This window comes from Schistocerca gregaria, chromosome 3 (assembly GCF_023897955.1).
Source record: "Schistocerca gregaria isolate iqSchGreg1 chromosome 3, iqSchGreg1.2, whole genome shotgun sequence".
NCBI lineage: Eukaryota > Metazoa > Arthropoda > Insecta > Orthoptera > Acrididae > Schistocerca > Schistocerca gregaria.
The window spans coordinates 327,091,781-327,113,288 of NC_064922.1; the positions used below are offsets into that span (position 1 = coordinate 327,091,781).

At 39.2% G+C, this 21,508-nt stretch overlaps 1 protein-coding gene across 2 annotated transcripts in view; it reads right to left on the minus strand.

Moving 5' to 3' along the window:
- Positions 1 to 4,231: 4,231 nt before the first annotated feature.
- LOC126356253 (vesicle transport protein SEC20) overlaps positions 4,232 to 21,508 on the minus strand; it is a 61,141-nt gene continuing 43,864 nt past the window's right edge. For both annotated transcript variants that reach the window (XM_050007086.1, XM_050007087.1), the window contains exons 3-5: positions 13,704 to 13,814; positions 13,494 to 13,615; positions 4,232 to 4,466 (exon numbers count right to left, since the gene is read on the minus strand). In XM_050007086.1, coding sequence (XP_049863043.1) covers positions 4,279 to 4,466; positions 13,494 to 13,615; positions 13,704 to 13,814 — 421 coding nt within the window. In that variant the 3' untranslated portion in view covers positions 4,232 to 4,278. The remainder of the gene's footprint in view (positions 4,467 to 13,493; positions 13,616 to 13,703; positions 13,815 to 21,508) is intronic.

Sequence of the window (21,508 nt, forward strand, 5' to 3'; positions counted from 1 at the left end):
GTTAAACAGTTATTTTCAGAAAGATGGTTCAGGCTATGTTCTCAAAAATTTATGAGAATGAACAAAGGAGTGAGATCTGTCTATAATTAGATGTCAGTTCCTTATCTCCACTTTCACACATTAGTGTTGTTTCGGCATACTTCAGTCTTCCAGGAAACACTCCTTGACTCATCGGCAAGTGGCACTATCAAGTCAGCACACGATTTTAGTACATTGGCTGCAATGTAATCACAGCCGGAGGAGTTACTTCTTTTTAGTCATCTAATGATTTTTATGATCTCCCTGAGAGAGAGTTGGCAAAATTGATGCCTTGAGGTGGCATATGTATTACTGGTCTAAGCAGGTTTACTGGACACACTTTCAATGGAAGATTTTTTTTATTTTTTATTTTTTTTTTTTTTTTTGCTCCATATCTACAGCTACTGTTATGAAGAATTCATTGAATTTAGCAGCCACTGGTTTTAATTTTGTATTATTTGCTCACTGCTACTGCCATTTAAGTGTTCAACTTTTTTTCCATCACTGTAAATGCTCATGGCTACATCTAACGAAAAACCAGGTTCTCAATGTTACAATAAATATATCATATGCTTTGTGTCCTTGGTAAACTTCTTCCCACATTTCAGCCTGTAAATTCTATTTGAGTAGTTTAAATGAGTCCACATTTACAATTTGGTGAAATTTTCATTTTCCATTCTTAGTTAAACTTAGTTGATATGGATGTGTTATTGCTGCCATCATGGTCAAATAAACTATTTATTGTAGTGTTCCAATCTATTTCATTAAAAACAGGTGAATTCAGAAATAAATTATCAATTTATGTTTTGCTATGTTCTCTTATTATTGTTAGTAGGTGCCCTCAATCTTAATTACCTGAGATGAAATCTACACTGAAATCTCCACAATCACTTTCTTGCTATTTCTACTAAGTCTTACTAGCACCCCCCCCCCCCCCCACCCCCCTGCTGGCGGGCCTATAGGTGTCAGAATCGCTATCTTGCATGTTTCCAAGTCCATTACTTGTAGTACAGCACTCAGACAGGTGTTCAGTGCAGTGTTGATGGATATCTATGGTCTGGGACTTCATATTCCACTTTTTGTGTATATAGCTACTCCCTCTTTTCTCACATTATGCCAATAGTGATGGGATACTAACTTTTATGCATTTAAGTGACCCTGCTGAATCTATGGGACTTCAGACTTCCACATGTAGGAATTTCTTTAGATTTTTTAATGTCATGTATTGATTTGTGAAACTCATTTACCTTATTGAGCAACCTTCTTATGATGTGATGGAGAAGTCCAAATGTATTACTATCGTTAACTTTTGTACTGTGTAAGCTATCATTGTTTGTTCCTCAATTTATTATTGCAACTGTTTCAGTAGTAACTGAGCAGCTGTCATTTGGAAACCTTTGCCCCAAGTGTTCAGAATGAGATATGAAAATTACCTAGAATCTGACACCCAAGATCCTCCGGGTGTATAAAATGTTCAAAAAACTTATGGGAATGCAGCCGGATGACACCTTTGACAACCGCCAAAAGACTTCACTTGGCTGCATTCCCATACATTATTTGAGTATCTCAAATTTCCTAATGTTTAATTTCAGCCCTATATTCTGTGTGCATTTTAAGACAGAACAATGGTTGTCATTAATGTTTAAGTTCATGAGCTGAGTTCTAGTTTCATTCTGTTCAAAACCTCCATATTACAGAGAATCTTCCACAAAATCGCTAGGTTCATACTGATGCCACAACAGAATGAGCACAGTTGATTTTGCCATGGTGAACATATATATTTACCTTGTTATGCAACTTTCTGCATCTTCGTAGAATGTTGGCATCAAATTCAACTTTAAACGACTGTGAGCAGCATCTCTACAATTCACCATTTAATGTAACTCTGTCAGGCCCAGATCTGAAGCTCTTCTCATGTGGACTGTACATACTGGAGCACATTGGTTGCAGAGAGCCATCAAGATACTAGTAATTAAATTAAATTTGACATATTAATTTTGCTATTTCATGCTCTCTAGTAATTTATTACTACCGAATTTCTAAGCAGCCTGCTGTTATAATGTCAGTATCTATATGTTTAATATTCTTTGACATTATGTTTGAACTTTGGAGGTTGTGAGTAGTACAGGGTGATTATAATTAAAGTTCCAGTTTCAAAATGCTGTAAGAAAAGAACTGTTGCTCACAGTAACATCAAATTTGAACTGAATATTGTCAAAGACAGGGTAAATGTTATGCAAACAAAAAATTTTCATGGAAATTTTACCACTAGATGGCACCATTAAGCATCATAATGTAAATGGGTTCAGCTACGAATGACAGATGAATTGTAGTATGACAGTTATGGTGTAAGCTGCACGTAAAACCAACCATACTGTGCAATGTGCATGACTGCACAAGTTTGGTGTTCAACAGCTGTGGCACTGTTGGTTAGGTGAGCCCATCCACTGCAGCAAGATCATACCAAGTCACACAGGAAAAATCAGTTTTTAAGTGTCCCAAGTTCAAAAACCATGTACAAGACAACAACGACATCAGCTTTTAATGGTCCTGAGGCCAGAAACCTCAAACAGCAAAAACAAAAGTTGACCATTCCCCTGAGGCTGGCACATGGCATGATGAATACTGTTTTCTGCCACAAGATGAAGTTGAAACATGGCAACTTCCACAACAGATCTGATTGTCTCAGAAATGTGAGAGAATGTGTTGTGCAACATGTGCCTTCAATTCAACTATGTTTGTAATCAGAACACTATACACAGCATCTTCCAGATAACCACACAGCCAGAAGTCACACGGAATTAGATTAAGTGATCCAGACGGCCAAGCTGTAGAGAAATGACGGCTGGTAATTCTTGCCTCTGCAGCAGATGCTTCATTGTGCAATGTGCAAAGTAGTGCCATCTTGCGTAAAAATGGTCCTACCAACACAGCCATGTTGTTGAAGGGTATGAACAATGTTGGCGTGCAAAAGGCTCTCATAGCATTTACCAGTGACAGTATAGAAAACAGCGTCAGCAGGACCCACCTCCTGAGGCCATAAAGTAAATGATGCTGTCAACCCACACTACACAGTTACCTTTACAGAATAAAGCAGAACCGGTTGGTGTGTGGGCGAATTTTCCATTGCCTACATTCTGCAATTCTGAGTACTGACATGTACTTGGAAACAGAAATGGACTTCGTCTGTCCACGAATGTTCCATGACGGTTCATTGTCCAGTTACATGCAATCGAGAAATTCTAGAGCAAACAGTCTGTTTATTGGCAGCTCAGAATGAGGCAACTCCTGACCATGAGTAATTTTGTATGGATAGCAATGCAAGATGTTTTGTAGAATTTTATGCACTGTGGTCACAGACATGTCCAAAGTTGAGGCAATTCCCTGTGCACTGCAGTGCCGTGGCCACATCATCTACCGACATCAGATCAACTGTTTTCCTCCCTCTGCAACACAGAACTTCAAAAGAACCTGTGCTTTTCAAATTTTGTAATCATTTTCTCCAGACCCTTGGCACACATTGGACCAACACCCTTTTTCATAGCCTTGAGTGTCCGGAACTTCTGCAGAGCTGTTGGCACACTGTCACCGTTCTTGTAAAAGAGCTTTACCAGCAGCTGGTGATCCTGCATTGAGACAGTTATATCGAGCATCTCAAATGCAAACTGAAGAACACCCATGTACCCCACATCTTTTATTTTACACATTTTTATGCATACAGTGCGATCTAGTAGCAAGATTTTTGTTAAGTTTTCCCCTCCCCCATAACATTTCCCCCTTCTTCAATAATATTCTGTTCAAATTTGATGTTCTAAGCAGTGGTTCACTTTTTACAGTGTTCTGAAACTGTCTTTAATTACAATCACCCTGTTGATTACAAATATTATGTCATGTGTATTTATGAACAAAAGTTTTCCAACTAACTGTACTTCATTTTTTTTATTTACCTGTACAGGTTCTAGAGCAAAAGTAGTATCATTTTCAGGGTTATTGCGTTTCAGTTGAGATTTTTCATGGCAGCCTGATGAAGCAGTTGCACTTCCATTTTGTGATAATTTATGTCACTAGTGGCAATATCAGAGAGACTGAATGACACTACACAATTGACAACAAGTGTTTCTCGCCCCAACTTCTTTCAAATAAATCAACAGATCAGAGGCACATTATGGTACAAGTTTTTATGTTCAATATATTTACAAATAAAAGTTACACATAAAGAAATGAATAGAATTTTTTAAAAAAGCTTTGTACACAGGACTCTCAAAATAACCTCTTTAAAACAACATATACTGCACAAGCAACAAAAAATCCAAATGCAAAAAATATTAAAATTTTGTCGGTAAATTCTCTTTGACCATATTTAGATAGTAGCTTTCCAGACTGGTTTATAACACTACCCAACGTGTGAAGTTCTTCATGTGTACTGTGTACCACAGATGATGATGTGGCTGAAAATGAAATGTGATCAAGTTAGATGTCATTCTTTATTCATTTTATATGCACAATAAAATTGCAGATGGTCTCATACCCGTTAATAAGTGCATAATTTATGGAAAGATTAATTTGTCTTCTATCAAAAGCAGAAAAGCACTTCCACTATTTTACATACTACCTAGTTTCATTGTACTCTCGTGTTATTCCAATTCAGAAAATAACAGCAACAGCAGACTTTCACAACATTCTTGTATAATAATTGATACTTCTTGAAAACAGGTTTTCTTCAATTATTTCAACACTTATTCCATAATCAATCAACAAGTAATTTACTTCCTTAATAATACACTGTTCTTCATTTTCATAGTCCAACACATTTGGCAATGATGATGATGAACCATTTTATTGTGCATAAGACAGCAAAGTTGATAGCACCTATACAGAATATCGAGTGATAAGGGTGGGTAAAATATGCAACCCTATAAAGCTTATACATTTAGCCATCAGCTCTCCAACATATTCAAACCTTCAACCAAAGACTCATGTAGAAGTTTTGGTAACAGAGCAAATTTTAAGATCAGTATGAAATTTATTTTGGAATCGGACATAAGACCGGCACCCATTTATGTGATATTGTTTCTTTGCATGATAAAATAACACACACTGCTAAAATGCAGTGTTCTGAAGTGCATGCACTACCAGCATCAGACTTTCAGTTACCACAGTAATTCTGTAAATGCATATGAGTGAGGGTGACATCAGCTCATCTCTATGACTAGACTGTGACAACAACATTTACACCTGAGAAACATTTTCAAATCATCACATAGTTTTATATTTCATTGTATCTATTGTTCCAATTTCATTAACTCCCATGTTAAAGATTTATGTTTCCACATGTTAGCTAAACTGGGAGTGTTTTGCAAAAAATGTAGATAGTAGTTTCATTGGGCAAACTGTGGGAAAGACAAAGGGGTACTCAGTAAGGCTCTTCCATGAAATTGTTGATTAAGTCAGAAAAATCAGAAAAACACTGAACAGGAAATGGAGGCAAGCAAAGGGCAGACAAGCGAAAACTTTGTTAGCAAATTCAAAATGTAGTTAACCAATAGATTTCAGCTCTACTAGAATTAGAAATGGAAGAGGCTCAATACGCACCTGGACTAATCATAATGCAGAAGAACTGGGCTAGACGTCTTTCAAAGAAGTCACGAGATAAGCAGAACAGGTTGTTGCAAGGTAGCCACGGGGGTGTAAGCCAGCAGTGACAGAAAAAATTACGTTAAGGGTACCAGATCACAAGTTTTGTAGAACCAAGTACTAGTCTTAATCAGGTAATGGCAAATGCAGGAAAAATATGTAGGGATGTTAGCAATCATGGTCAGGTTCTGGTAGTTGGGGGAGCTGGAAACAGCCTGGCTAAAAACATAAATTAAAGTACTGGAGGAGACTTGGACACAACATGAATTGCCACTTTGTACACAAGTGTGCATTTTGTAGAGGTCCTGTGGCATAGTGACCAGTCAGGGGTTGACTTTGTTATAAAGGTAGTAAACACAGACTACACAGGATCCTGGTTGGTGGTGTTCCAGTGGTTGCTATAGGAAGTATTGGAATGTATTTCTCATGGTCCACACCTGATAGGCAAGTTATCAGATCTATTGGCAGAAAGCAGAGGGGGGTGGGGGGTCCATTAGCACATAAAACCCAATCTTTGGAAGTCATTAGAGGATTAGGCAGACAAAAATATACATGATTTCATACTTTATTCTTAAGAATGCAGTAGCCAGAAAAGCTTAAGGAATGTGGTTACAAATTAGCTGTGTATATGTATAAATCCAGAATGAATAAAGGAGGAAGTCAATTTCATAAAAAATGAATGTAAATTCAAAAACATTGACAAATTTTGTACAGACCAAGGTATGGAAGCATGTGCTTGTTAGTTAATATTGCACAATATAACATTTGTTACTGTTACATTATACATATCGTCGGAGGGGAATTAGGAAATTTTCATGAAAATTTTTGATGCCTTATTGTGCTATTTATCAGGCAGAAAGAAAGGATCATTGATCTGTCAATTTCTTTACTCCTCCAGTTCCAGGTTCCCACAGCTTTGAGGTCCCTACCATATCTTCAAGACATATTTTCCTGGGTCTTACTCTTCTTCTCCCCTCAGACTTTCCTATAAACATACTCTGAACACTCAGAGTTTCTGGCATTATCTTACATGACCAGTCCATCGTATTCTTCCTTGTTTGATTTTCACTACAACATTCACCTGTCCAAAAAGTGTCTGCTGTGTGTATTTGTCCTTATTCTTCAGCTTTCCTTCCACAAAAAAAGATGGCTGACAAAATCCACAATTAAGAGAATGATTGCCTTTTTGACACCGCGGGCTTGAGCCATCATGAATTTCTACCCAAGGGAGGAGGAGAAGACAATGAACACCATGCCTCTGGCTGTCACTTGATCTCCAGATCATAATGGTAGCACCAGGACTCATCTCCTGTAATGATGTAGATATCCAACAATGCTTTACACAGGTGCTTCAAGCGATTCCACAAGAAACAGTTGCTGGCAGCTAACAAACAGCTTTACAATTGAAGTCAGAAGTATGTGGTAGCCATTAGTGCTTTTTAGAAGGTCAGTAAAGATATTGTAACTATTGTTTCCTTTATTTTCTGAGACCATTCACCAAACTTTACAGATGCACCCTGCATACTTCTACTGTATATATCTAAACTTCATTTTTCATCTCCCATTAAGTAAAATATTTACATGGCCACCATATAATGCACTCACAATGGCAGTTTCAGACCCACTTGAAAATAGCCTGATGTAAAGGTTGAAAATGGTTGCAGACTTAATGAGGTTCTTAGAATAAACTGGAGCAGCTTTTCATTAATTGAAGCTTTTCATTAATTGAACATACAGTTGCAATATCAGCACCCTCCATAAATGGAGAATCTAGTCATCTAAAAATGTAATTAGCCATACACGGTTTAGTGTGAGTTACAAATTTTCCTACTCAATAAGTTCAAGACAGTAGTACACTAATATATATGGTAATGTACTCAGACAACAAGCACAAGTAGTACAAATACATACCAACCCTGTGATAAATAGAATGTCAGTTCATGAAGCACAGTTAATCAGATCATGTAACATCAAAGTCCCTTATCTCAATGGATTTCCTCATTGGCAGCCCATATCTTCACTAGGTTGATCCCCTGTCCATGTCTGCTCAGCTGGCCAGTGGTCATAATGCTTTGGCTTATCAGTGTAGTCCCAGTCACAGGTAAAGCAGCTGGCACACCACTGTTCATTGGCAGAATACTAGGGAACATGATATCAATCCACAATGGAGATTGCATACAAAACACCTGTGTGATACATTGTAGAATAATCCTGATGTGTGTGGAATCCATACCAAATAGGACAAAGAGGTGATACTGAACAGATTGAAAGAAGGGCAGCATGAATGTTCACAAGTTTGTTCTACCAATAGGAGAGTGTCATGAACATGCTGAAAGAACTGAACTTACAGACACTCACAGAGAGAGAAAGTATCCCGTGAAAACATACTTAGAAAGTTTCTAGAACAAATGTTAAGCAATTAATCTAGGAATATATTACAACCCGCGACATATTGCTCCCACAGTGATCACAAAGGCAAGATTAGAACAATTACAGCATGCATAGAGGCATTTAAGCAATCATTCTTCCTGTGTGTGTGCAAATGGAATGGGAGAAAGTCCTAATAATTGGTACAAAGGGATGTAATCTTTGCCATGCACTTCACTGTGGTTTGCAGAGTACAGCTGTAGATGTATGTTCCTTCAGAAAAAATTACCCTTTTTTAAGCAGTGCATTGTCACTCAATGTTTGTTGGTGGGGACCTGACACTATCTGAACAAACTTAAGATCTGAAAACTTCATTCATTGGTCATTAGTTTTGAATTTTGTCAAATCTGGGAGTTTCTGGGCTTCCTGAGACGCCAATATGTTGATTTCTCTGACCATGGTGTAAAACACTGGTATTCACCACAGCCACTTCTAAAAATCTGTTCTTGTCACAAATCACACATTACTACATTGCTACTTGGATCTGATGCGGGGTCACACATTGGTGTGGTTCCTGTTGATTCACTCTGTAGGTGGGACTATACTAGACATGGCCTACACCTCAACAACAAGGGGAAGGGTAAACTGGCTGGGCTGATAGCAGGAAATTTAAAGGGGGGAGGAACTACATCTCATGGTGGTAACTCTTTTTTAGTGTAAGATCAGTGTCCAGTGGGAAACTCAGCCAGGCAAGTACTAAAGATGTTAAAAAAGTTCAAGATACTCACAAAAGTAAAATGAAAAATGTTAGTATATTTCATCAAAATATTGGGGGATTGAAGAATAAAATTGATGAGCTTCTGCTTTGTTTAGAAGATATAGAAACTGAGAATGTAATAGATGTACTATGCCTGTCTGAGCATCACATTGTCACTGATATGCAAAAGGTTAGCATCAATGGGTATAAATTAGCTGCACATGTAAGTAGAGATAATATGATGAGAGGAGGAGTTGCCATATATGTCAAAAGCTTCCACAGCGCAAAACATTTAGAAACTAAAAAAATTTGTGTAGAGCAACATATGCAAGCATGTGCCACTGAACTAAAACTAAATGATGGCACTTTCATAATTGTAACAGTGTATAGGTCTCCCTCAGGGAATTTCCAGCTATTTCTAGAAAACTTGGATGCTTTGCTGTGCTATCTGTCAGACAGGGGGAAGCAAATTATCATTTGTGGGGATTTCAATGTTGATTCCCTGAAAGAGTGTGATAGGAAGAATGACCTTGTAGTATTACTCAGTTCTTTCAATTTGAGCTCCGTCATTGATTTTCCTACTCGGATAACAAAGAACAGCAGGACATTGATAGATAACTTTTTTATAGACCAAGATAAGTTTAAGGACATAAATGCTTATCCTGTTGAGAATGGTCTTTCAGATCATGGTGCACAGCTGGTTACAGTACATGGCATAGCTCCATGCAGTATATTAAATCAGAATTTCAAAGCAGTGCGTTCAATTAACAATATAAATACTGCAAACTTTAGGGAAAGACTAAAGGAGCTAGACTGGGATGAAGTGTATATGGAACCCGATGCAAACTTGAAATATAACTTATTTCACAATACATTTTTAAGGGTATTTGAAAATTGTTTTCCCAAGAAAACAGTGAAACATAATTCCAAGAAAACATATAAAAAATCTTGGCTAACTAAAGGAATAAGAATATCTTGCAACCGTAAAAGAGAACTGTATCTAACAGCAAGAGGGAGTACTGACCCCGAAATTGTTCAATATTATAAAAACTATTGTGCGGTACTAAGAAAAGTTATTAAAAAGTCCAGAAACATGTGTATCATGTCTGAGATCAGTAACTCTGATAATAAAATTAAAGCAATTTGGAATATTATTGAAAGGGAAACAGGGCAAACAAGAGCACAGGAAGACTTTAGTGCCATAAAACTGAATGACAAGTGTACTAACAAACAATCTGAAATTGGAAATATTTTCAATAATCATTTTTTAAATGTTGTGGAGAAAGTACGATCTAGATCTTCACTAGAAGAGGCAAGGCTTCTAATAGAAGAGGCCATACCTGTGCAGTTTGAAACAACTGTATTTCCACGAATCAGTAAAATAATAAACTCACTGAAAAGTAAAAGCTCTTACGGAATTGATGGCATTTCCAGCAAGATACTTAAAGCTTCTTCCCCACAGATAAGTAGGATTCTCAGCCACGTATGTAATACCTCTTTGGAGCAGGGTGTTTTCCCCAATAGACTGAAATATACCATTGTAAAACCATTGCATAAAAAGGGGGATACGTTGGATGTCAACACCTATCGCCCAATCTCTCTTCTGACAGCTCTATCAAAAATTTTTGAGAAAGTAATGTATTCAAGAGTAGCCTCCCATATATGTAAAAATAAAGTACTAACAAAATGTCAGTTTGGTTTTCAGAAAGGCTTTTCAACAGAAAATGCTATATACGCTTTCACTGATCAAATATTAAATGCTCTGAATAACCGGACATCACCCATTGGTATTTTTTGTGATCTCTCAAAGGCCTTTGACTATGTAAATCATGGAATTCTTTTAGATAAGCTAAATCATTATGGTTTGAGGGGGGCAGTGCACAAATGGTTTAATTCATACTTAACTGGAAGAATGCAGAAAGTTGAAATAAGTGGTTCATGTAATGTTAATACAACAGCTGATTCCTCTAACTGGGGGGCTATCAAGCACGGGGTCCCACAGGGTTCGGTCTTAGGTCCTTTACTGTTCTTGATATACATTAATGACTTACCATTCCATATTGATGAGGATGCAAAGTTAGTTCTTTTTGCTGATGATACAAGTATAGTAATAACATCCAAAAACCAAGAACTAAGTGATGTAATTGTAAATGATGTTTTTCACAAAATTATTAAGTGGTTCTCAGCAAACGGACTCTCTTTAAATTTTGATAAAACACAGTATATACAGTTCCGTACAGGAAATGGCACAACTCCAGTAATAAATATAGACTTTGAACAGAAGTCTGTAGCTAAGGTAGAATTTTCAAAATTTTTAGGTGTGTCCATTGATGAGAGGTTAAACTGGAAGCAACACATTGATGGTCTGCTGAAACGTCTGAGTTCGGCTACGTATGCTATTAGGGTTATTGCAAATTTTGGTGATAAGAATCTCAGTAAATTAGCTTGCTATGCCTACTTTCATTCACTGCTTTCGTATAGTATCATATTCTGGGGTAATTCATCGTTGAGTAGAAAAGTATTCATTGCTCAAAAACGTGTAATCAGAATAATTGCTGGAGCCCACCCACGGTCATCTTGCAGACATCTATTTAAGGATCTAGGGATCCTCACAGTAACCTCACAGTATATATATTCACTTATGAAATTTGTTGTTAATAATCCAGCCCAGTTCAAAAGTAATAGCAGTGTGCATAGCTATAACACCAGGAGAAAGGATGATCTTCACTATGCAGGGTTAAATCTGACTTTGGCACAGAAGGGGGTAAATTATGCTTCCACAAAAGTCTTTGGTCACCTACCAAACAGCATCAAAAGCCTGACAGATAGTCAACCAACATTTAAAAATAAATTAAAAGAATTTCTAGATGACAACTCCTTCTACTCATTGGCTGAATTTTTAGATATAAATTAAGGGAGGGAAAAAAACTAACTTAAGCATTAGTGTCATGCAATATTTTGTGTAATGTACTATCTTGTACAGACATCTTTCATTAACCTGACACGTTCCACATCATTACGAAGTGTCGTATACATGATCTATGGAACAAGTATTAATCTAATCTAATCTAATCTAATCTAGAAGAAATTATTGCTGCACTCTTCAATTAATCAGCAAGCAATGATTAAGGAAGTTCATGTCTTTCTGTCTTACTGAATATTCATTGAGATTTCAGGCATGAAGCTATATGTAGTCCCTTTCTTTCACCGGTATTTCTTCAGACATGAAAACTGGTGAAAGATACAAAATAGAGTGTAAAAATTGAGCTGTCTCTGGCTATATTCTCAAATCTAGGCAATTAAGCAGACGTACAAAATACTGACACTTTCATACATAAAATATTTTGTGCATTTTCAACTACTCGCAGCATAATGAACAGTCCATTAAATTTCGGGCATGCAGCCACGTAAATAAAATTTCCTCCACTGATATTTAAACTATAGATATTTAAACTGCAGAGAAGTCATCATGGTGTAACCGCCGTCGATCATACATCGATAAGTGAATCGAATGTCTGTACGACTTCGCCACAGGCGGCGCATGTGTGCCAACCAGCATCTGTGACCCGCATGCGCAGTACTGCCGCGGTGGAGCATTTAAGGCCACACTTGGCAGCTTGTCGTCAAGCTTGTGACTCACTCTGACGTTGGCTGGACAATACACGGCCGAAATATCAGTGGAAGAAATGTTATTCATGCGGCTGTATGCCCGCAATTTTAAGGACTAGAAACATCTTGCACATTTCTCACTCCATATCACAAGTTACTGCTTTATGTGCACGGGTGATATAGCAACCACAACACAGAGGCTGGGAAAAAAAGTTCTTATGCCCCTGAAGCAAGACTAATCACCTCAAGAGATAATGCATCTCATAGTTCTACGTAACTTTGTCTTACAGATATGCTGATTGTGCATCCACAATCAAGCTGGGATAACACAAGTGCTGTTCGTTCTTTCTCTTTTCATGTGTCCTGTCACTAATATCCCCTAACTGCTGTAGAGACCTTGCCTTCAGATTCTTCTCTGTGTCAGGTAAGCTCTCAGTTGAACTTGTTGCCAGAAACTACAATGAATCTTTAAAATATACAACATCCTCTATCATTATAAGTGTTAAAAGCCCAAAACATGAATAATTAAAGAGCACTTAGAGCAAGTTATCAGTCAAATTCTTAAGATTAGCTGCAAATGTCATTATAGAGTCATTACTGAGGACAGAAGCAATTTACAGATAAGCACCACTGAAGTGGGCCACCTAGAATGTACGTTATTCCAGTATTGCAATTGTGACAAGTCATACTTACATCATTGCTTCAGATACATACAGTCTATGTAAAAATCAATCAGGTCCATAGGTTGGTGAACTCTTTTCAGTTTGTTAAAGTTTTAATGTCTCAACAGTAATGACAATTAGTTCAGAAGGCACCAGTGACAGGGTCATCTTGGCATTCTTGTAAACAGATTTAGGAATGCTATGGGGAAATCAGAGTGAAGGATATAAAGTTGCGATTTGAGCCTTCTTGAAACTGAATACTAGACCAGCGTCTGATGCAGCCCGAACATAGCATGCTTAGTTCTGAGCAAACAATTTGAAATAATAATAGAATAAATTCTTCACTTGCTTTAGTTCATGTAATTTGAACAAATACCAGAAGCTGGGTATTGATTACATTCTCAACTATCAAGGAAAAAGTTTATGATATTACTGAATGCACATACCTAATGTATCCAACGTCTCTGCACTATGTTTTGTTGTTTCAGCCAATGCACGGCTGATAGAAAGAAGTTGTTCTGTTACATCTGTCGACAGTTTTACCAAACTTTCTTTATCTTTTCTTTGCCTATAAAAATGAAAGAAATATATATGACATCATATTCCTGTTAGTAATAAAGTTTTGTCAGGATTAGAGAGCAAATCACAGCACTTACCTGTGTCTCAAACTTGCTTCCTCTGAAGAATCCCCAAGGAGCTCTTCCCGTGAGCTCTTTTCTATACTAAGCAGGCAGGTAATGTTTGCTTTACGAAATGCTGCAAGAGTACTGCAACAGTGTAGAAAACATGTAAAAACTAAATGATTCAGAAACGGTCAACATTTATACATCCTCTTTAACATTTATGGAAATCATACATAGCAAATTTATCATAATACATTTACATTTATTAATGCTACATCAAATATGAAATTAGTAATATAAGGTAAACAGAAAGAAATGGACAGAAAATAATGAAAGAAATACAATATTTCAATCTCTGTCTGGTAAGAAATTGGTGACAAATAAGTGTTGGTCAACAGTTTTTTTCCTTTTTTTCCCTTCTAAAAAGTGATTAATCATATATTCAATGCCTTCATCATGTATCTGCATTTTCAACTCAAAATCTTACTCCCACACAGTCTCCTTTACAAAATCTTTGGCTCATTCCTGTCACAACTCATAATTGAAACATTTTAAAACCACTTTTTCTGTCACACTAACATTAACTTCCAGTGAAACAAATTTTATTCCAGTTCCCCATTATGAAATGCAGCCATTCAATTTGACTATCACTTTGTGACATCAAAATACTCTAGACTCGTCATCTGTTCACTAGTTCATATGTTTCTTGTTAGCAGAAACGTCCAAATTCTTTCTCATTTGAAAACAGAAGGTTTTACTCCTCTCAAAGAAACATTTCTGTTGAGATGATGTAGCAAGCAGAGAAAAAGAGTCTCAGCACAATTGAAACTGAAGATGTCATATTCAGATTAACCATAGCACACTTGCCAATCCAGTAATTTTCATGTTTCAGTCATATGTCAGGGCTCGTAGCCCTCCAGCATAACGCCACTACACCGTATGGGTGGCCTATGCCAAAGCCCCTGTGACTTGTGGCAAACACTGCTACTGCAATTCTCCACGGACAAATCATCTGGGCAATTTAGCAAACTACTACCACTGTTCCTCAATCAGAAGCTCTCCTGGAGTCATCCCACAACCTGTCAACTGACATCAGCCCAGCAACCAGGAACTTTAGCTCCCAGTGTGAGACAGAGTACCCTGCAACTGTCCTCAAGCTACACCAAGACTTGGCCTCTGCAGTGCGGGCCTCTTGGACTTCGGGTTTGGCCCAATACAGTGTTGTGTACTTAGACATTCAGTTCTTCATCAACTAGTACAATGACTCTTGAAAATAGGTTTCAGTTTTCCATGTCAGACAGTCTTTCGGACTTATATTTTTTCTCATATTTCAGAGACTTAATTGTAAATCATTGTTTGATTTTGTGTAATTACACTCCAATGAAGAAGAGTTGAAGCTTTATATTCATTATAATAACCTTACTTTTCAGTTTCTATCTGGGCTTCAATTTCAAACAATGGAAAATCCAGAATGAACTGTAACAATATCATGAAGAGGATAGTTGCTACTCACCATATAGCGGAGATGCTGTTGTCCAACAAGGCCTTTGTCAAAAATGGACAAAACACACACACACACACACACACACACACACACACACACACACACACACACACACACACACACGCGCGCGCGCGCGCTCGCGCACGCGCGACCACAGTCTCTGGCTACTAAAGCCAGACTGCGAGCATGATGGGAGAGGCAACTGGGTGGTGGAGGCTAAGAGAAGGTTGAGTGGGGGTGGAAGGGGGGGGGGGATAGCAGATTATGGGTAAGGGAATGCAAAGTGCTGCTTGTGGAAGTAAGCAGGGACCTTCAAATTCATCATTCTTCCAGTGTCACTCTTGGGTATTTTCGCTTGTTATTTCCCATACCTTTCCTCTGCCACACAAACGTGTATCTCTTCCTACCAACCCCTCCCCAACCCCCACTCCTCCTCCTCCTCTCTCTATTCCAGTTCACACCTACTAACTTCACCTAATCTAGTCACATCAGCTGTTCCCCTTCTTCACACTTACCCACCCACAGACCTGTAACCAACATTACAACCTTTTCAATTATTTTTTCCCTGATCTCACTGTGTCTTCGCGCTATTTTCACTATTGGCCTGTTCTCTCAGATTTCATCTTGTTTCTCATTATTTCACCCATTTCCATCCTTTTCATGATTTTTTCCGTGTGTGTGGATGGATTTTTGCCAATTTTTTTGGACGTATTTCTAAGTTACTTACGTTTTTTACGCATTTTTATCCTTCTGCTTCAATAGAGAAAAGTTTCTTTGCCCCTAACCAGAACCCAGTCCCACATGCTGTTCTTGCATTGTTGCTTGGCTCATGGAATACCCCGAAATGGCCTTACCATCAATTTACCCATATCCGGCTGCCACCCTTCCTCCTACAATGACCCCCCATCTTTTCAGATTCCATAAGTCCTCAACCCTCACCAACATAGTCTTCTCCATCCATAAAATTATCCTGCTATGCAACCCAAATTACTGGATCCCATAACACACATTGAAATACTTGCCCTCCAGGAACTAGAGCAAAATGAACAATGCTACCTCAAAAAATTCTCCACTCTGTTCACTTCATACTACCGACTTAGACTACCGCTATCCACCACTTCAACAACAACCTCTAAACCTTTCCCACGTCCCATCATAAGCTGGCAAACCCTGTCTCGCAAACCTACCACATTTACCCCACCCTCAAACACTTCCTCCCACCATCAGACAGAATAGAGAACCTAAACAGACCTGAAACACAGTCATGAACCTTTCCTCCAAAAGCCTTAGTCCAGCAGAAATATCAGTCCTTTCTAAAGACCGCACCTTTTACCCCAATCCGAAATTCAATCATACAGTACTTTTTCAAAACCACCTCTCCTTCTCTCAGACCCTACAGTGTCAATACTTCTTTGCCACCAAACCTACCAGCCAGAGTCAACCAGAGACCAATATTGAACCCTGCCTGACTCAGTTCACTCCTCCATCCGACCTTGATCCACCCCCACTCTCTCCAAATCATCCACCATTAACTTCCCAGAATTTCTTAACTTCGAATCTTGACTAACCATCATTCCCCAAATTCCTCAACATGCAAATTAACCTTAAATCCACAGAAATAACCACAATCCACAACCTAAAAACTGATTCCGACATTATAACTCTATCTGCTGATGAAGGCTCCACCACTGTTGTTTTGAACCACATTTACCTGGCAGAAAGACTCCACCAGCTGTCAGATTCGTCCACCTGCAAACCCTGCCACAGTGATCCTGTTCCAGAAATCCAGCAGAATCTCCAGTCTCTTCTCAAATCCTTAGGCCCATCCCAGAATATCTCCCTGGAGTCTCTCTCCTCACCCCTACCACTCCCTGCACTCCTACCTTCTACATGCTTCCTAAAATCCATAAGCCCAACCTCCCATGATGCCCCATTGTGGCCAGTTACTGTGGTCCCACCGAGAGAATCTCTGCTCTCACTGGCCAACACTTTCAGCCTATTACCTGCAACCTACCCTCCTAAAAAAAGATGCAGACCAATTCCTCCACTGACTCTCCACAGTTCCTGTTCCTTTACTATGGTGCCCTGCTCGTCACTATTGATGCCGGCTTCCTTTACACTAATGTCCCTAATGCCCTTGGCCTTATCGCTAACAAACACTACCTTTCCCGACACCCGATGGATTCCAAACCAAAAGCCACCTTCCTAGTTGCCATGAAGTTGCCATGACCAACTATATCCTTACCCACAACTACTTCACCTTTGAAAGCATTACCTATATGGGGTACGGCTATGGGCACCCACATGGCATCACCCTACGCCAACCTATTCAAGGGCTTTCTTGATCAGTCCTTCCTAAACACCCAGAATCCCAAACCCCTCACCCGGTTCAGATTCACTGATGACATCTTCATGATCTGGATCAAAGACGAGGAAACCCTATCTACATTCCTCCAGAACCTCCAACACCCCCTCTCCTACTCACTTCACCTGGTCCTACTCAGCCCAACAAGCCTCGATGTTGACTTCCACCTCAAAGATGGCTACACCAGTACCTCTGTCCATATGAAACCTACCAACCACCAGCAATACCTGCACTTCCAACAGCTACCACCCATTCCATGCAGACTAGCCATCCATGGTCGCCGTATCTGTAGTGATGAGTAGTTCCTCTCAAAATATACTGAGGGTTTCACTGAGGCCTTCACAGACCATAACTACCTTCCCAACCTCGTACAAAAACAGATCTCCCATGTCTTATCTTTCAATTCACTCACCATCTCCCAAAGTCCCACCAACTGGCCACAGAGGAGCATTCCCCTTGTTACTCAGTACCACTTAGGACTGGAGCAGCTGAATTACATTCTTCAGCAGGGTTTTGACTACCTCTTGCCATGCCCTGAAATGAGAAATGTCCTACTCACTATCCTTCCCACCCCTCCCACAGCGTTATCCTGCCACCCACTGAACCTAAACAAATATCCTCATTCATCCCTACATAACCCCTGCTCCCAACTCCTTGCCTCGTGGCTCATATCCTTGTAATAGACCTAGATGAAATACTTGTCCCATACATCCTCCCATTACCACCTACTCCTATCCAGTCACAAACATCACCTATCCCATAAAAGGCAGGGCAACCTGATCTACAAGTTAAGCTGCAACCTCTGCGCTGCATTCTATGTGGGTATGACAAACAAGCTGTCTGTTCACATGTATGGCCACTGACAAATTGTGGCCAAGAAACATTTGGAGCACCTTTTTGCTGAGCACACTGCCCAACACACCATTCTTCATTTCAGTGACTGCTTCACAACCTATGTCACATGGGTCCTTCACACCAACACCAGCTTTTCTGAATTGTGCATGTCGGAACTCTCCCTGCAATATATCCTATGTTCCCATAACCCTCCTGGCCTCAATCTTCATAAGTCATTGTCCTTACCCATTTAGCCCCTTCTCTGTTCCCATTCCAGCACTATACAACGCACCTAGTCATTTTACATCTTTCCTTTTCTGCTACTTTTTGCCCTCTCCTCTGCCCTCTGTCTAACCTCCCGACTGAACCTAGCTGCTCTACCCCCTCTCCACCTTGTCTAACCTTGCCCCCACAAGCAACACTTTACTGTCCCCCCACCCCTACCCTGCTATCCCTCCCCACCCCAGCCTCCTCCTTACCTACACTAACCGTTTGTCTCTCCCATCATGTGCTGCTGCTCGCAGTCTGGCTTTAGCTGGCAGAGACTGGTCACACGTGTATGTGTGTGTGTGGGGGGGGGGGGGGGGGGTTTGTTGCCTATTTACAGTCTTTTTGTTGTGTCTATCTGCGACTCACCATCTCTGCTACATGCTGAGTAACAACTATCCTTTTCATGATATTGGACTTCTCTGTGCCAAAATAGGCGTGAGTCGCTTCACACTTTGTCAGTGGTTTTATGCTCCAGCACTGCCAGTTCAGACTACAACTAAACCTGTGATGACATACATACTCTACAAATCATTGTGAAGTGCATGGTAGAAGATGCTTATAACATTACTACAAGTCAGGGTTTATTCCCATGAATTCTTAAATGCCTTTGTGCTTGCTGCCGTTAGTCTAGTCTTGTCCTCAAGATCCCTCCAGGAGCAATGCATACAAGGCTGAAGAATATCTCAAGATTCTTCACTTAATACTGGTCCTTGAAATTTTATGGGTAGGCTGTCAGCAAATTCAGTTTTTCAACCTTTCCCTGACATGCTGCAGTGATCCAAACAAACCTGAGACCACTTAGGTCACCCTTCTTTGTACAAGGTCAATATCACCTGTTAGTCTTATTTTGTATGGTCCCCATACACATTTGAGCAATATTCTAGGATGGATCACACACGTGTTTTGAAAGCGACCTCCATTGTAGACTGACTGCATTTTCCCAGTATCCACCAATGAAACAAGGTCTGCCACCTGCCGTACCTATAACTGAGCCAATGCAATTATTTCATTTAATACCTCTACAAATAGTTATATCAGGTATTTGAATGAGTTGATTCATTCTAACTGGGAATCATTAGTATTATAATCATCTAATACTACATTTTTCCATTTTATCAGTGGCATAATTTTATGCTTCGGGTACATTTCAAGCAATATTTGTACCACTTTGAAATCTTATCAAAGTCTGGTTGAATACTTCTACAGCTTTTTTTCAGACAATGCTTTATTATTGAAAAAAAAGCTTCATCTGCAAATTACTGTTAATAATGTCTGCCTGGTGATTACTATACACCACGAACAACAGGGATCCCAAGACACTTCCCTGGAGTATGTCTGACGCTACCTCTATCTTCATCCAAGATATCATGCTCCATCCTCCCTACTAATGAATCCTGAATCCAGTTACAGATTTTGTCCCATATCCCATATAATCACACTTTGCTTAGTAAAGATTGGCTTGGTACTGAGTCAAACGCTTTACAGAAGTCCACCTGATTTGTCTCAATTCATGGCTTTCAAGATGTTATGTGAGAAAAGTGAAAGTTGAGTTTGTTTGATCAATGTTTTCAGAATCCACACTGGTTGCCATCAAGGAGGCCATTCTGTTCAAGGTAACTCAATATTTTTGTACTCAGAATATGTTTTAGGAACCAAGAACATATGAGACTAAATGGTAATTTTATGAATCACTTCTGTTACCCTTCTTGTAGATGGAAGCATTGTGCACAGTTTTTTGTTTAAAGGATCTATGGTACATTGTGCTTAAAATGGGAGCTTAATCAGCCACAAATTCTGTACAGAATCTGGCAGGGATCTCCTTTCAGGCCCTGGTACCTAGTTTCATATCAATGATTTTAGTTGATTCTCAGTTTCACTGCCACTAATATCCATATAATTCATTTCTGCACTGGTACAAATTGTAAACCAGGGAAGTATATTTGTACCTTCATTAGTAAATGAACAATTGAAAATTTATGTTATGGAAGAGACAGGTTTACTGCCTCATTTTTGTCACTTTCATTGTTTCACTATTGTCCATCCAAGTGAAAATGGCATCAGTTCAGGAGAAGACACAAACTGTGCTTTTGAAGAAGAGCTGAAATCCATTTTTATGCTGCAAAGGCAGTTTCATTCTGTTCATAAGAAAGTAGCACTTGAAACAAAAAGGAGAAAAAGCATGGCATTTGGAGTTTCTGGACACTGGCAGCATTCTGAAGAGACAAAAAAGGGGGGGGGGGGGGGTTAGGTCAGCCTCTCTCTGAAAAACAAACTGAGAATGTCAACCAAGCATTCCAATGAAGTCCATGCAAATCAATTTGTCAAGCTGCAAAAGAATTTCAGACACCAGTGCAATTATTGATAAGGTCCTCAAAAAGTTGTTGTTTCTGTATCCATACAAGGTGCAGATTCTGCAGGCCATGAAGACAAGAAACCAATGAGTATATGGATCTGCATTTGAAATTCTTAACCTAATGGACCAGATTCCTGCTGTCTTAAGTGTAATGTTTTCTGATAAGGTCACATTCCATGCCACTGGATCTCTCTGTGTATAAGCATTTGGGGCTCACAGAATCCATACAGTATCAGTGAAATAAGCAAGATAGCATGAAAGTGAATGGTTCAGTGTGGCCACATGCACAAAAAGATAACTGATCCCAGCCTTCTTTGCTGAGGAGTTTGTCACAGGAATGACGTATCTAGACATGTTGGAGATGTCTGCTTTACCCTCTGGAGACCTGCAACCAAATCTTTCGTTTCAACAAGATGGTGTGCAACTTCACTTCTCACTGGATGTTCTGGAAATGCTGAATAGAATATTTCCAAGATACTAAAATGGACATGGACAGAACTGTGAATTCACCT